Source organism: Dermacentor silvarum, chromosome 6, assembly GCF_013339745.2.
Source record: "Dermacentor silvarum isolate Dsil-2018 chromosome 6, BIME_Dsil_1.4, whole genome shotgun sequence".
In the NCBI taxonomy this organism is placed as follows: Eukaryota; Metazoa; Arthropoda; class Arachnida; order Ixodida; family Ixodidae; genus Dermacentor; species Dermacentor silvarum.
The window spans coordinates 163,397,914-163,414,066 of NC_051159.1; the positions used below are offsets into that span (position 1 = coordinate 163,397,914).

The 16,153-nt window shown below is 45.6% G+C and overlaps 1 protein-coding gene across 7 annotated transcripts in view; it reads right to left on the reverse strand.

The window, feature by feature from the left end:
- LOC119456324 (uncharacterized) overlaps positions 1 to 16,153 on the reverse strand; it is an 87,095-nt gene that overhangs the window by 3,706 nt on the left and 67,236 nt on the right. For 5 of the 7 annotated variants that reach the window (XM_049669742.1, XM_049669737.1, XM_049669744.1 and 2 more), the window contains 4 exons: positions 15,548 to 15,669; positions 14,544 to 14,605; positions 13,814 to 13,927; positions 9,779 to 10,469 (listed from right to left, as the gene is read on the reverse strand). In XM_049669742.1, coding sequence (XP_049525699.1) covers positions 10,466 to 10,469; positions 13,814 to 13,927; positions 14,544 to 14,605; positions 15,548 to 15,669 — 302 coding nt within the window. In that variant the 3' untranslated portion in view covers positions 9,779 to 10,465. Of the gene's footprint in view, positions 1 to 9,778; positions 10,470 to 13,813; positions 13,928 to 14,543; positions 14,606 to 15,547; positions 15,670 to 16,153 lie in introns of those variants that run through there. The other 2 variants (XM_049669739.1, XM_049669738.1) reach the window with 2 other exon arrangements.

The following is a 16,153-nucleotide window of genomic DNA, read 5'->3' on the forward strand; positions in this document are numbered from 1 at the left end:
CGTCTGCCTTCATTGTTGTAAGGACGCCCTCCTTAACCCTAGCTACGTTGGAGTCCCCCACCACTAGGACCCTTCGCTCTACACGTTTGCCTCCCGCCTGCGATTGTCGTCCTCCAGTTCGCGCTAGCTGGTTCTCCACCCGCCCTGCGCCACTGACACGTGACGATGTGCTCCCTGCCGTTCGTCCCTTCCCACCCGAAGCCTGCCGCACTACCTCGCTGTAGAGTTGTGGAACCGCCGTGTTGCCGCCGGCTCTCGCCTGCTGTTCAACGGCCCCTAGGCGTCCCTCCCTGCTCTCATGGCATGCCTCTGCCTGAGTCTCCGCGCTGTCCCCGCCGCCCGCCTGAGCTGACCCGGGATTACGCGCCGCCTGTACCATTAGCGCCTCCACCCGCTCTTCCAGCACGGCCCGCTTTTCCCGTTCTTCTTGTAGCTCGCCAGCTATTCGCTTTACCAGGACGGCCTCGGCCCCCTCCCTGTTAAGCAACTCGCCGATCCGAATTTCGAGCTCAATTCGCCGCTCTCGCTCCACCTTCAGCTCCCCTTTGAGCTCTTCCACACTGGCTGCCCATTCCCCTTCCATCCGCCGCACAGCTCCCTTAAATCCTTCACACGACCTGCACGCGAAGCTAGCCTCCTCAGCGTCGGCTAAACTGGCGAAGTGCGTCTCGTCCAAATAACACCAACGTTTGCACTCCTCGCACTGCACCAGCTCGTCATCACCCCTGTCCTTCCTAGCCTGCCGCGCCATTGTCCACCCGTCCACCTATCGAGAAAGCTCAATAAAATACCTGAACAAGGCCCCACGGTAAGCCGTACGGCAAACTCGCTATCCGGCTACCTCCGCTAGCTTCCCTAACGCGGTTTAAAACTGCCGCTTTACACTGCTTTCACCATGCAACACGTGCGCCACAACCCGCTTCCAAAAAAAAAAAAAAAAATTTAAACAAATTGAACTATTCGCTACCTACTAACGTCCTACCAAACTAACCAAGAAACTAAAAAAGCATGAAAAACAATATATATAGATAGCTCGGGTACCCTAACACTTCTATCAACCAAATAAGAATAAACAAAAATTGAACTTATTCACTGCTCCTGCTGCGCTGAGCTCCACTCGGCCACGACCGTCCTGTTCGGCTTCACTCAAGAGAGAAAGCGATATGCTGGCGAACAGCGCCGCGAACGGCAGCTGTCAGAGCACTGGCATGTGAAGCAGACGACGGGACGAAAGCGCTCGGTGCTTCCAGTGATTTGGCACTGCGGATTTTAAGGGCTGACGCACCGGAAAACGCATTTTCGTGAGTCTGCTTTTGAGAAAGGTCGTCACTTGTACGAGGCAGATCACATTCGTGACATCGAGTAATATATAAAGCAGAAAACGAGCGCAAATTGCGATGCAAATGCACCACGCGAACGGAGCTCACCGCGGCAAGATAACACGTGGTACTCCAGCAGTAATATTCCAGATGTTATTTTGCTGTGCGCGTTAACATTCTCGCGTATTTAATCATGTAAATAGGCGAAGAACACAAAAATTATCGAGAGAAAAAAAAAGGTGACATACGTCTTCCTTATTCTGTTCCTTGAGCTGCTTCGCCGATCGGACATGTGTCAGTCGTTCTCTGTCCGTTGTAGTTCTTTTATCTTTGCAATGCTTCCCCATTCTTAATTGCTTATAAACTAGCCCAATCTTCAGTCACGGCCCATTTTATATAGCTTAGCGCGACGGGAGCCGTCGGTGGCGGCGAGTGTGAACACGCACTGCGTTGGCGTTCGCCGTCGATGCACAGCACAGTCGTGTGTCGGACTCAACCAGAGTTTGGAATTGCTACGAAGGAAAATGTACATTAAAAGAAAGACTGATACACTGATAAGACGGCAAAATAACTACAAATCTGAGTGTTCGCCTTCGGTGCCCAAGCTCCGGAGCCGTTACACTGCGGAGGCGAAGACAGGCAAGTGGGACACGAAGCTCTTGCGTATGAACGGCTCTTTTATTAACGTTAGAACAACTACATCATAGCAAATCAGCGTCGGAAATGTACAGTTCCCAGCGATTGAAGCGCTGGAAGCGCGCGGCTGCCGCCGGTTTTTTTTTTTTTTTTTTTTTTTTTTTTTTTTGCGCCACAGGTGAGCGCCGTGGGACCAAATGCAGTCATAATGCGTTACTAAGGTTCTCGCTTTCACTCTACACCAGAATGCATCAGTTTGGCGTCCCCAGCGCTTACAGTCAGTGCAAAAAGCGCTGCTGACCATGCGATTAGAGTATCGCGTTTCAGTTGCTCAGCACTGTACGCGCTGTTGCCTACAGACCGCACATATACAGACTTTTCGCCTGAAAAACGCGATGCCGCGATGAACAACGATTGAATTTAATGGCCTAACCAGTTTCAGTCATGTTTCAGTAACTGTTGGTGCACCCAAAAACGCAACATATTTGATCAGACTAGGTTTCAAGGCAGCGCCTGCTGCGCGCGGCCCGGCCGCCACATGCCATACATTCGCGGCGCAGCCGCACGAAGGCGCCACCGGTCCAAATTCATCCCGCGCCCGGTGCCTTAAAAGAGCGACGTTCCAGACATGGTTTATTTAGGAGGCGTTGCTATGGTCAAAATTAGAGTGAACCAATGCAGTGAACTATAAAAAAAAGAATAAAGAACTATAGAAGTATAAATTTCTAGTTCGCTGTAGTAAAGATATTCGATGTTTTGACAAAGAGGGCTGTACTGTACAAGGTTATAATCTTGTTATTGTATAACTACAGGAACTAGTACAGTACGATCACCATGGTACACATTAATTTAAAAAGTTGTCGCAGTTTCACCCGAAAGGCGAAGCACCAATTGCGATAGCAAATTAGTAGAGAGCTATACGGAGTAAGGATAGTAGTTTTATCAGCTGTATAAACTTGGACATGCAGCAGCACCAGCAACGCGCAGAACTGTTGTCGACGCCGTCGGTGTTTTGCCCGCGTTCGCACCGAACGCGCGCGGCGTTTTTATGCCGCAGCTAAACGTCGCCTCCCCTCCCTCCCTCCCGTCCCTCCACATCCTTTCGCGTGACGGAAAAAGTTGCGTTTGCTCTCTATATATGGAAAGGAGGAAACAGACGCTTAATTCTGCAGCCCTTCAGGAAGCACGGCGTGCTTCCTGAAGGGCTGCAGAATTAAGCGTATTGGCGCTGAGCCGTGCTCCCTCAAGGGCTGCAGAAGATAGCGCCAACCTTTCCCTTTCCCTCAAGAACCACTTATCATCACGGCGCAGAACGCGCGTTTGCTCTCCGACGTGCGTTCGCTCCCCGTGAAAGCGCGCGTCCCTCGCGCCCTTTCACTCGCACATACAGCGTCCGGAGCGCGGCCACGATTTCATCGCCGTTGACGTGAACCTCACGGCGATGGCGACGACGACGCCGACGGCAGAAATCTGCTTTGGAGTGTCCATATAATTGCTATCGCAATAAAAGTATAAATAGAAATCGCGTCATTCTACTGCGGTGAAGGTGGATTACCAGCGAAGCAGTTTAGCACACGACATAGAGGCGACACAGAATTTAGATCAAATATATGAGCAAATGTTATTTCTCTTGATCGGCGACGGCGGTCATCCCGAAAAAAAAAAAATGTCGCAGATTCGCCCGAAAGGCGAAGCATGATATTGCAATAGCAAATTAGTAGAGAGCTATTCGGAGTAGGGATAGTAGTTTTATCGGCTGCATAAACTTGGACACATTCGCTTACTAAATTAAATGATGGGGTTTTACGCACCAAAACCATTATCTGATTATGAGGCACGCCGTAGTGGGGGACTCCGGAAACTTGGACCATCTTCAACGTGCCCTTAAGTACACAGATGTTTTCGCATTTCGCCCCCATCGAAATGCGGCCGCCGTGGCAGGGATTCGATCCAGCGACTTCGTGCTCAGCAGCCAAACACCATAGCCACTGAGCAACCACGGCGTGTTTTCGACACATTCGCTCACTAACTGAATTAACAAGCGTGGTGTCAGCACGCGCAAGCAAAATTTAACGTGTATAGATCACACACGATGACCACAGACAACCAGTCAAAACGCTCGCAGCAAGCGCAGCCGCCGCAGCGAGCGAAGGTTCGTGCGGTCTATCGCTTCAATGGAACCTGAGCGGCGAATGCACAGCACATACAAAGGTCAGAGCCGTGTGGAGATCGCTTTCAAGATACGGTGCGGGCGACCGCCGCAGCCGCGGGCAAAGTACAAGCGAAGTTTTTGGCAGAGTAGAAGCTGCCCCCCCCCCTCCCTCCCGCGCTGCCTTTCCGCTTTCCTCCTTTCGCGTGCGAGACTGAGTCGCCAGTTTCCCTTGCGCCGGCTTGTCAGATTCGCATTTGGTGCCGCAGCACAGCGTCGCCCCCCTCCCCCTACCTCCCTCCCATACCACCACGGCCTTTCGCGCGACGGGAAGTCGCGTTTGGACTCTCCGCGATAGCGCGCGTCGCACATACGGCGCGCGGCGATTTCATCGCCCTTGGACTTTATACAAAACCTCACGGCGACGCCAGAAATCCGCTGGAAGTGTCCATATAATTGCTATCGCAATAAAGACACGCACACACACTTCTACTTTGATCGGCGCCATACATTTGCATTGAAGACTACCACCACCTAGGGGAACTGGAGACTACACACGGGCGACGGGGCCGCCACGCCGGGAGAGCGGAAGGAAACTAGGCACGCAAGCGCTTGGAACGACTAGAAAAAGAGGGCGGCGCGAAAGTACATATGGCCGACGCGATTCGCACAGCGACCAATCTTTTGAGAAACCCTCATCTACTTGAGCGTCGACTGATCTTGAAAATGGTGCCTATTGTTAACTAATCTACTGCAAATGCATATCCAAGTGGCGAGACGTCTAAGCTTTTGCACAGAATGAAAATTTTCCATCCAACTGAGGAGCTCAGTTTTTGCAAACACAGATCTGTGGACGGACACGAAAAATCCATAGAATCCTAGCCAAAAAAATGTAAATGTTGCAGTGTCTACATGCACGTTTGAACTTGCGGCATTGCTCCGCGTTCATGCCGTGGAACGCGCCAACCTTACAACGGTGGAAGTGCCTGCACCAAGATTCGCCATGTCCCATATATGTCCTTCCTCCATGATGTCCAGCCACAAGGAATATTTGCATGTGTCAAGCCATCGGCACATATTACACCAACCATTCTCAAACTTTTGAACCAGACGTCTTGACCATCGAGGACGTCCCTCAGTCCATGAAGGCCTCAGGTCGTCTTCGCAGGCACTTTTTGCCTCAAAACATGGCTACAAGTGCCTGATCCCTCAGATGCAAGACTGTGCGATCCCTTCTATTGGCAGTGAGAGAGAGAATCTCTATATTATTTTTGACGATACGTATCCAAACAACACAAAACACCTCTTCATCACCATCAGCCTATATTTATGTCCACTGCAGGACAAAGGCCTCTCCCTGTGATCTCCAATTACCCCTGTCTTGCGCTAGCTGATTCCAACTTGCGCCTGCGAATTTCCTAACTTCATCCTTCACCTAATTTTCTGCTGTCCTCGACTGCACTTCCCTTCTCTTGGTATCCATTCTGTAAGCCTAATGGTCCACCGGTTATCCATCCTATGCATTATACGGCCTGCCCAGCTCCACTTTTTCCACTTAATGTCAACTAGAATATCGGCTATCTCCGTTTGTTCTCTGATCCACACCACTCTCTTCCAGTCTCTTAGCGTTAGACCTAAGATTTTTCATTCCCTTTGTACGGTCCTTAACTTGTTCTCGAGCTTCTTTGTTAACCTCCAAGTTTCTGCCCCATATATTAGCACCGGTAGAATGCAATGATTGTACACTTTTCTTTTCAACGACAGTGGTAAGCTCCCAGTCAGGTTTTGGCAATGCCTACCGTATGCACTCCAACCCAATTTTATTCTTCTTCTGCAAATTTCTTTCTCATGATCAGGATCCCCTGTGAGTAATTGACCTAGATAAACGTACTCCTTTACAGACTCTAGAGGCTGACTGGCGATCCTGAATTCTTGTTCCCTTGCCAGGCTATTGAACATTGTTTGTCTTCTGCGTATTAATCTTCAACTCCACTCTTACACTTTCTCGGTTAAGGTCCTCAATCATTTGCTGTAATTCATCCCCATTGTTGCTGAACAAGACAATGTAGACAATAAAACGTCAATAGACAATAAAACACCTCTTACATTATCTTAAATGGGGTGGAATTGCAATTTTTCTCTTCCGCTTTTGACTGATTCTCTTTGTCTTCCCGACTACGTACCAGTATTTTTACCAGAGTTTCTGGCGGTTACATTGGCTCTACGAAAAGTGAACTCAATGATCTCAGAAGTTGTAATAACAACGGATTCTTTTATGTTCAGCTCTCACTGCAAATAGTAGCTCCCATATTTCACGTACATTTCATTGTCTAATACCTCTTCACTTAACACTAATTAGATAGGTGTGGGTGCCTGCATGGTCACAAAGGATTAGTTATCAATGAATTAGCAGACAGCTTGGCGAGAGCTGCCCTTAGTGGTCCAATTCTCCCGATCCATCCTGTATCAGCTTTCATAACTGCTGGTAGGTTCAGGAGACAGGCAGTCATGCAACACTCTTAGAACCGATCATTAACAAATTTAACTGATTACTGACACCTCCTATTTGCTTGGGACAGACACTTCTGCCGTAATAGAAAAGTCCTGTTCACCAAATTCCGATGTTGAATACCTGCCTTAAATTATCTGCGTCGATTTTGTCTAGCGCCTTCTCCTTGTGCTCGTACTGTGGTGAAGGCGAAACAATAGAACACTTCTTCCTGTCATGCTGCCATTTTTCTTCATTATTAAAACACACTTTAGAAGGAAAATTTTGCAGTGCTGGATTGAATATAACGATTCCCGATATACTATCGTTGGGAGCCTCTTCTCTGGGACATTGTCATAGGGATGTTGGTGCGGCTGTTGTGGGGTATATGAATCGGGACGATTTTCTTGCTAAATTATCAGAATTCTCAAAACCGCTCAGAACATGAATTGAGATAACCCCGCGGATGGAAAGATCGTCTATCGTATTGGGTAGAACGGGCCCCTTTTTCTCATTAAACGTAGATTTATATTTTTAATTCTTCACTAAAAGTCGTGAAAAATGTCCTTTGGCACCCCATGCGGCAAAAACATGAACCTATTCAAGAGGTCTACCACGTGACCTTCAACCAGTGTATGCTGTTCCTGGTCTTTTTATTAATATTGAAATGCAGTAACATTCTTTCTATTATAAGTTTTTTCTAACTTAAAATGTGCAGATAAGCCTTCGTTTGTAGTGAATATAAAGTGGCGCTGCTTTCGCATTCGTTTTCGATGACTAGGCTTGGCTCGTCTATCGACTGAATAACGCCGACGGGGTCCAGCCAGCCATGACGTAGGCGTGTACTTGAGAAAAAAACGCAGTCTGTACAGCAATGTAAGGTCTGTACAGCAACTTATTGTACCAGTCTGTTTACCTCTAAAGTGGCTCGAAATCGACAATATAGGTGGTTAACCACAGTTCCTCCAGTGAAAGCAGGACGATGGGTGGCTTTCTATGGGCATCGCTATCACTTCTCAGCGTTGCTGGAGCAGGGACTTTTTTTTAGAGACTGTTCAGATCAAAAAATTCTGCTTACAAAATATCCACGCACTTTTGGAAGTAACCGCTGCAGATGTAAACACTACGAGGGCGAGCTTTTAGTTGCGCCATAAAAAACTGAGTCCATAAACGTCGGTTGTCAGTCCCTTTAAATTTTATCCAACTTCATTCCTTTAGCCATTAAACATTTCTCAATAATTCTTTTTAGACTCTTGATCTTTTTCTTAAATCGACAGATTCTTGGCCAATCCTCCATAGTGGGTATGAGCCACTCGCGAAGGCAAGCAAGCAGGGAAGGCAGGGAAGCCAGCTGGCCATTTTCCAGTCACTGCAAGTGAGGAGGGAAATGCTGAGTAAGGTTGGCAGCATTAGGAACCTACGTTTACGTTTCTCGCTGCATGTTGTTGCTTCGCCACCTAGCCAACAATCGCACTGGTGAAGCAGATAACCATTTCACAGCTGTGTTAGCTGTATTGCAAGAGAAGCGACTCCTCTATTTACCCGTTTTCCACTACTGTCGCTCCCTCTTCCCCATATTATCACCAGACTTTCACCAAAACTATGTTTCACCCACAACTGACAATTACTGTCAAGGTTCTTTAGAACCCACAGAGCTCTTGGATTTCAGGACCTGCTGGTTTCACATGTAAAGTGCATGTTTGTGCATTGCTCCAGCATTTATAGAATGGAATAACCACAGTGGAACCAAACTCTGGCACTGAACACTCCGGAGTCACTGGCACTGCAGTTATGGATGCAAGGACAGCTGTAGTAGAGCATTCAAGGCTATATGCAGCTGGATAATGATGAGTTAACCTTCATGCCACAGTGCAAATTGCAAGCAGCAGCCAGGCAGCAATGCAAAATAAAGACGATATGAAGAATGTTTATTAAATAAAGAGTTGTCGAATGTAGAGGAAGAAATCCACCCAGGCACTATTTCAAAGCATGTTGACATCTCAACTAGAGCAGCGACGTATACACAGGGTCCTTCATTCTTTGGTTTGATTAAGATTTAGGGGTAAAAATGTGAGCACTTGTTCCTATGATTGACCTCTGTACTTGAAGGTCGGGACACACACCGAAGTTGATAAGGTGCACTTCTGAACGACAGCAACACTTGCCAACAGATGCAAAGGGCAGTGTTATTTTTAAAGATGGAAACCAGGGAGAAAGTTTTTTGTTGTCTTCAACCCAAAGCTTGAGATTCTGGCAACTTTCACAAAACGATTAACACAAGCAACTGTCTCCCTTTGAACATTAATGCGAAATCACATTTGTGCCGTTTAAGTTCTCGCTAGTAGACATTTACACTTGCATGCGCATCCTACAGCTGTATGGCTTAGCAAATCTACCACCCTTCTTTGACGATATATATATATACGTTGAGAAAAGACGGGGGAGCTACCATTCGCATTACAGAACAACCCCAGCACTGCTTTCAATTGCCAGTGCATTACCTCCACCTGCATGCGCGACGTGCAATGTGCCATTGTTGCACAGCTACAAGTTTTCGTTCACTCAAGGCTGGCAGTACATACTATATATCCTGGCGTTTGTTACGCATAATTAAAGAAAGCATGTATTATTCGTGAATGTATAGTATCTTGACCACTTCCTCACACAAGGCACGCAGTGTAGTGGTTTTTCAACCTGCATTTATTCTTTTGTACAAAAGGCAAAAATTATTCAGGGTCAGAAAAACATTAGGTTTTACCCAAAAATGAAGGACCCTACATACACAAGACTAGGCACTCATCACTATCATTTTCCAAATACTATAGAGGCATAACCGCATAGAGTTTCAAGCACAATACTTCTACAGTGCAGTCCTCGGCTGAAGAGATGAGCACATGCCATTTTTTTTCCCTCTGGTAGCAGAAAACCTATGGTTGTTGGCACTGGCACCTGTCTAGGCACTTGTGCAGAAAATCAACACAGCTTTAGTTCGTACTTGCAGCTAAACCACAAGCTAAGCGAGTGTCACACATTAAAGTGTTCCCTTTAATAGTGGATTGCACTGTACAAGGCAGGTATTTATCACATTCCTCTTTATATAGATATCACAACAAAATGCAAAAATACTGCACGAACCTCTGTGCACAATACCACGTGCGGCCCTCAGCTAAGCAAGGCCAAGTAAAAGTATCTTACACAAGTGTTTATTTTCTTTGTTTTTTTAACAATATCAACCAAAACCTGCACGCTCCCTTCTGCGGCAAGGTCAGGCCATGTGAAGCGTAGCCATTTTTAACATACTAATACTTTGCCACATGCCAGTGCACGTGGCAAAGGATCGCATGGGACAAAAAAAAAAAAAAAATGTTGCGAGACCAGTTCATTGTTGAGATCACTGGTGAGGAGGGGCGAGAGGCTTCTTGGAACACACTGGCGAGAAGTACCGGGATGCCAAGGGGACCATTGGCACTGCAAGGCACGAGCATGGCACACTTGTTTTTCAGATGTGCCCACAGATGGAGTGACAGCACCAGAGGACATTACACGGGCCATATTTTCACAGCATCACTGTACAGCAGAAACAAACTATTGACTAATGTTAACATGCTTGATGAATGCAGAAAAAAAAAATTGAACAGAAAGTTCTGTACATCAAGCATAAGCTTTCTTTTAACAAGAATACAAAAGAAAAAAAGAACAGACATTACGTTTAGCTTAAAACAAATGATGAAAGTAAACTAAAAAGTCAGGAAAAAAAGGGGGGGGGGGGGGGGTGCATGGCCACGTGCAGTGTCCTTGCTGGAGCTGCAGCATGTGGAGACTTCAGCACTCTTCGAGGAGGTGCTGTCTCCACGGGCAGAATCCTTTCAGTGCTTATCTGAAAAAAATTGATGAGAAACACTAGAATCCTGTACACACTATTGTATACACTTACTATATTCTCATGAAAGCAGATTTATTTTGCATACTGCAGCCCTACACGGCCTACAGCAAAAGTGTGTATATAGAGAATTTGCTAAGAATGATGCACAAGAAACTGCAAGCTAGATATTCAAGCATGACATACTAGTATCAAGTGAATAAATAAAATCATTAAGAGGAAGAGAATGCACAGTAATAGGTAACAAACTATTAAGGTCAAATGTTGGGAAATAAACACTGTAATTGGAGGGACTGACTAAAGTTCTTTAAGGACCTATCTTGTAGCACTATAGAAAGTCCTACCGATCAAAGTGTCTAAATGTGCAATGGTTACTCCAGAAAGAGTAGGAATTTTAAAAACAATTTTTCAAACTGCGCAGTCTTAAAACTGTATAGATGCCCACAACACTGATTACTGAACACAATAGCAACACCATGCCGGTAAACGTGAGAAACAAAGCACATCGGGCTTCTGCAGGAATGGTTACACTGTGTTAAACTGGCCCTGAAAAACTTCTTGAACATAGTAAAAAAAAAATGTTGCCAATCTATTAACGAGGATCCTGTGAACATGTGAGCCAAATATTATTGCACTGCAGGCAGCAGGGAATTTACAATCTCATTGTCAAAAGCAGTGAACAGTCGATTGCTCTCGTATCCGCAATGTCGTCACCGAAAGCAGCTGGTCCACCAACTCTATTGGCCGATTTCGTGATCGTGAGAACATTCTTAATACGTAATTGCCAATTTTGAGTTTAAAAAAATGAAAAATATATGTCTGTGACCTCAAAAGGACCGAAAAATCATTTCATCTTTGCATTGCACATAGCTGCATCTGCTGTGCGTAACCTCCATGATGGCAGCGGCGTGCTGCATAGCGTAGTCTACAGGCGGCCGCCACAGGGTGCCGCGACGAGCCCTTTCGCCACCGCGACACTCAACTTTTGGCCAGTGCTTTTCCCTCTTTGCTTCTCCGCTGTGTAGCTTCCAGCGCGCTCGCCGAAACGAAAGATAAAGCTGGGTATCTATGCAATAAATCTACTTACAGTCGAAGAATTGGGAAATTTTTTGCGGCATGAGATTTGTGGGAGGACATACAATAAATACTGAGGCCATTCTACGATTAGTTAGGGAAGTGTTTAAGGTGCCCTTTAGACGCTGAAAATGTGACATTAAGAGCAGTCGGCATGCAATTGGTTGCAGTAGTCATAAGATTTCTTGTTTGTTTTCTTGGTGGCCTATGTTCTCAATATTTCCTACAGGTGCAGTCCGTAGTTGTGATCCAAGCCTTTTATGTGATGATCAAGCAGGCACATCGTAGTAAGAAATGCCTACACTGGTATTGTGATGATGCTGGCATGCCATAAAAGCGCTTCGCGTTTTCAACATGCTGAAAAGACGGCGACCCTTGCCCCATTTGCACTACGCTATTCACACTGTTGCATGTCACCATGTCAATAGGATATGCTAGAGGACCAATCAATCCACCACTCTGTTCATCTGCGTGAAGGCAGCTCCACTTTTATGAATACCTCAAAGGTCCCAGATATGGGACATTACATGAGGGGCACACACTGATTAAAAATAAAAAAAAAGAATCGCTCTGACACAAAGTAAATAAAATTTCAGGCAATACATTAATGTACCCTAACAAAATTGCTCTACCAATGTGGGTTTTTTCGTTACATGTCTGCACACAGATCGGTTAACACTGTTTCACCGTCATGCGACGCCACATGTCATTTCCTTGTTTATGGGATACCAGCATGCTTGTTTCCGTCAATATGACACACAATCTTCTTATTCCTACCACGATCCAAAGACACGTTCCGATTGGTAGACAGTCCGTTTAAATGTATTAATGCGAAAACAGAAAAGGTTAAACTCTTGTTAACTCCTGGTAGAAGTTTTCTTAGTGAATGTTAAGCAAGAATCAAGAGGATGAATTATTTTGTGCAAGAATTTTGAAATATATATTGTGATGCATTAACCCTTTATTGAGGGATGTAGCCTACAGGCAACATACCCCCATTTCATTTTTGCAGAATTTTGGGCGAAAAAGATCAGTGTGAGTAGTGGTGTAAGGATGGTGCACACTGTTGGCTCAGCTTGCAAAGAGAGCTCTGCCGTTACCAGACACTAGTGTGTCCAGTGAGCGGCTCTTTTTGGTGTCTGAAGGAATTGCGACATGCAGGAGGGTGTCACTGCTCCACGAAAATGTCGACAGAGACATCCTTCCGTCATGAAAACATTAAATAACTGCAGTTGTCATACTGTCAAGCAAAAGTGTAGTACTAGATGATAAATTTGTTGTTTTGTGGTGCAAGGGCAAAGTATGGCCAAAGAGCACCAGGCCACAGTTATTGAGTTGACATTGGAGTAATGAATATCGAGAGCTGGCTGTGACATGGCTGTAAAAGGGCCTAAAAACAGTTGCTGTAAAGTCTGCAAAATGTAAACGCAATTAAATTATGGAAATGACCAATGAAGTATGCTATAATCACAGATACACTGCAAAGGGATGACAATATGTACTACAATATGTCAGTGGTGAAAATTTCCAAGAAACACTACTGCATTTGTAGAGCCTCCTGCATTTTTTACTGCTTTTCGAACTATGTACTTCGATTAATCGGTGTGCGGGCTGCGCTTGCCATGTGCTGTCACGAAGCGAAATGGATCGATGGTTGATAACCACACTCGCTCATCCCCGCCCCCCAGTGCGAGGGAAACAGTGCGAGGGAAACAGTGCAGTCATTGTGGGCGTTTCGGAAGGGTATGGCAGGTGCGCTCTTCGGCGCGTCGGTTTCACCAATCAAACTGGTCAGATTTTATCACTCCGCAAAAATTATCAGCGGCTGCCTTTTAAAAATTTCAAAGCGGCTATGGGCTATTGAGGAGGAAGGACTTCAATTCTCCCATTTGACCCTACCGCCTGTTTCCTCTGGTTAAAAATATAATTATTTTAATTTTTATAATTACTGCCGTAATCAATGTCTGCCCTCATCTTAAGGTGTTTTACTGCGACAGAAAAAGTAATGCTGAAGGTAGCACGCAAATGTCACATTTCTCCAATTCCTGAAAATTTTAGACACATTTCTTGAAACACCCTGTAAAGGCAGCACTGGAATTTTTACTAGGTGCTTCTCAAATTGTAAGCTGCCGCAGAACACCAATGTTTTGCTTTCAACAATGCATGCTTCCTGCTGACGGCCTCAGCCCACAGACCCAAGTAATGAACAAGTCACATGCAGGCAAACCCTCACTGCAATGGTAGGCTGTGAAGCAAACACCACTCACTCTGCGTTGCTCTTCATGTGGCCGAGCACAAGGGCTACAATGGAGTTGAAGGTCATGCGGGAGAACCCGCCCTGGGACTTGCGCATGTAGTCCACATGCTTGCGGATCTCTTGCCTGCACGCACACAGGCCACAGCAAGACTTGATACATAGCACAGACGTTCTGCTGGCTATATATATATATATATATATAGGCATAACTTTCTGCACAAGTAATACGTGCTGCTGGGATAGTTGGTTCATGCTTTAATGGTGGCTGAGGCACAGCTGCAAACTATTCACTAACTGGCCACACAGACCAGAATTGCTGCACAAGCATGGTGGACCTAGCTGAACTAGACAACCATATAGTGCACCTACACAGCAAGCACCAACTAAGGGGAATATTTGGAAGCAGATAAGGCATTCTAGGGCATTCAAAGGTGAAGCAAGACCAACACCATCTCACTCTAGGCACTGAACAGCTGTAGTGCGTCGCAACAAAGGAATGACTGATCGATTGGTCCCAAAGCAGTAGTAAGGAACGCAAGAAATGCTATTGCTTTGGGCTCCAGATTCGTCCATGTGAAATTCTGGAATCTGAATACAGCATTTATATGCTAAGCCACCAAGAGTTTCAGAGATGATAGGCATTAGGCAGAGGGCTAATATTTACAATGCAGAGTATTTGCTTCCACAAGACAAAATACTAGGTTAGAGTAAAATAGCAGAACGGAAAAACAAGCACTCACTCTGAATAGTTCGGCTGCTTCTTTTTGACCATGTGTACTATTTTTGTAATCTGCATCTCCGTCTGAAATGATAAAAGAAAAATTCTGCAGATCCCACACACTGTGGGAATCTTAGGTGAAGCATTTCACAGGCAGCTGGTTATCCAGCATCGTTTACGGATCTGCAAAGCATCACCTGATGGTCTAACATGTTTGTGTAAGGGGAACAATTATGTGTGCGATGCAAACAATGACAGTATGATGTAAACAGCAATAACACGATCGTCAACTGCAAAGAAACATTACATAATGATCCGTTAAGACCTGGGCCAATCCTCAAGATGGTACAATACGAGGGAAACTGGTCCACCCTTGGTTTAATAAAAGATTATGCGATATAATGCATGCAAAGGAGACTGGAAGTTTGACAATTATTCACCCATGTTGTCCATCCATTTCCGTAACCTTAGTCCTGCTTTCGCATGGTCTGCTGTATTAAGTGTAGCATGTTCTTCACAAATAAGTGCACCTGGTGTTTTTCTTTGTGTAAGCCCACTGGCAGTGTTATCCATCACAGTGCCGAATCAAACCTCTGTATTTACCAAGTTTAACGCTGGCATGCAGGCGGCACTGCCATTCTGCTGCTGATAATGCCCACAGTTTATGCAGTGTCACATTGCAAACCTCGCAACGTAAAGCCAATACTCTTGTGCCCGCATAATCTTACATCCTAGGCCTAAAATGCATAATGCAAAGGAATTGTACTCCTTTTCATTTTTTGAAAGCTTCACCCAGCATACTGCGACAAATTGATGCATGCAGTTCATCTGCCTTAAAAACATTTTTACACTGAAACCAAGAAAGGGCTAAGCAACAGCTGAACAGGAAAGCTACTTGGCAGGTATTTGCAGAGGGAAGCTCACGGTCCCGCTCCTTTAGTTTTATTAGGCGCTCGCTTTCATAGTGGCACACCCTCTCGTTATGCCTGCCCTGAAAGCAGCTCCGTTAATAGCACAACAGCCCACCTTGCTTTTCGTAGGGGATCCTCCACGGCTTGACCACATGGACTCGACATCTGAGCATGGAGCAGCAGCCTGCTCCATGCGCCAGTGGAGGTCGTAAAACTCGGGCACCTGAGGTCGCTCTGCTGAAAGGTAAGTTTTAAACATGTTGAGTGGCCAAAACGGCACATTTTCAAGCTTGAATTATGCATTGCAAGTTAAGCTGTATGCATCCCACAACGATGTGTCAAAATTTGTGTGCATTTAGTGCACTAGAAACTTGTATATAATTTTTTATATAGCACAGTTGAACAGTACTTCAGTACAGCGACACTGACAGCGTGACGAAATCAGGTGCAGTATGCGTGCATGTGTGTCTTATACACATGGGCTGGTATAACACAACTATTCCGATCTGTTGTTTTTTTTTTCCTTTTCCAAATTGGCCATTCGATCTCTGTGATAGGTCAAAATGGCTCAGGCTCTGCCCATAGGGGTACGGCAACCGCCCATATGGGCTGGATCCGGACCAGTTTGACCTATCACAGAAGGCCAATGGCCGATTTGGAATAAAACGGATAGGAACAGTTGTACATTACAGTAGAACCTCGTTCATACGTTTTCAAAAAA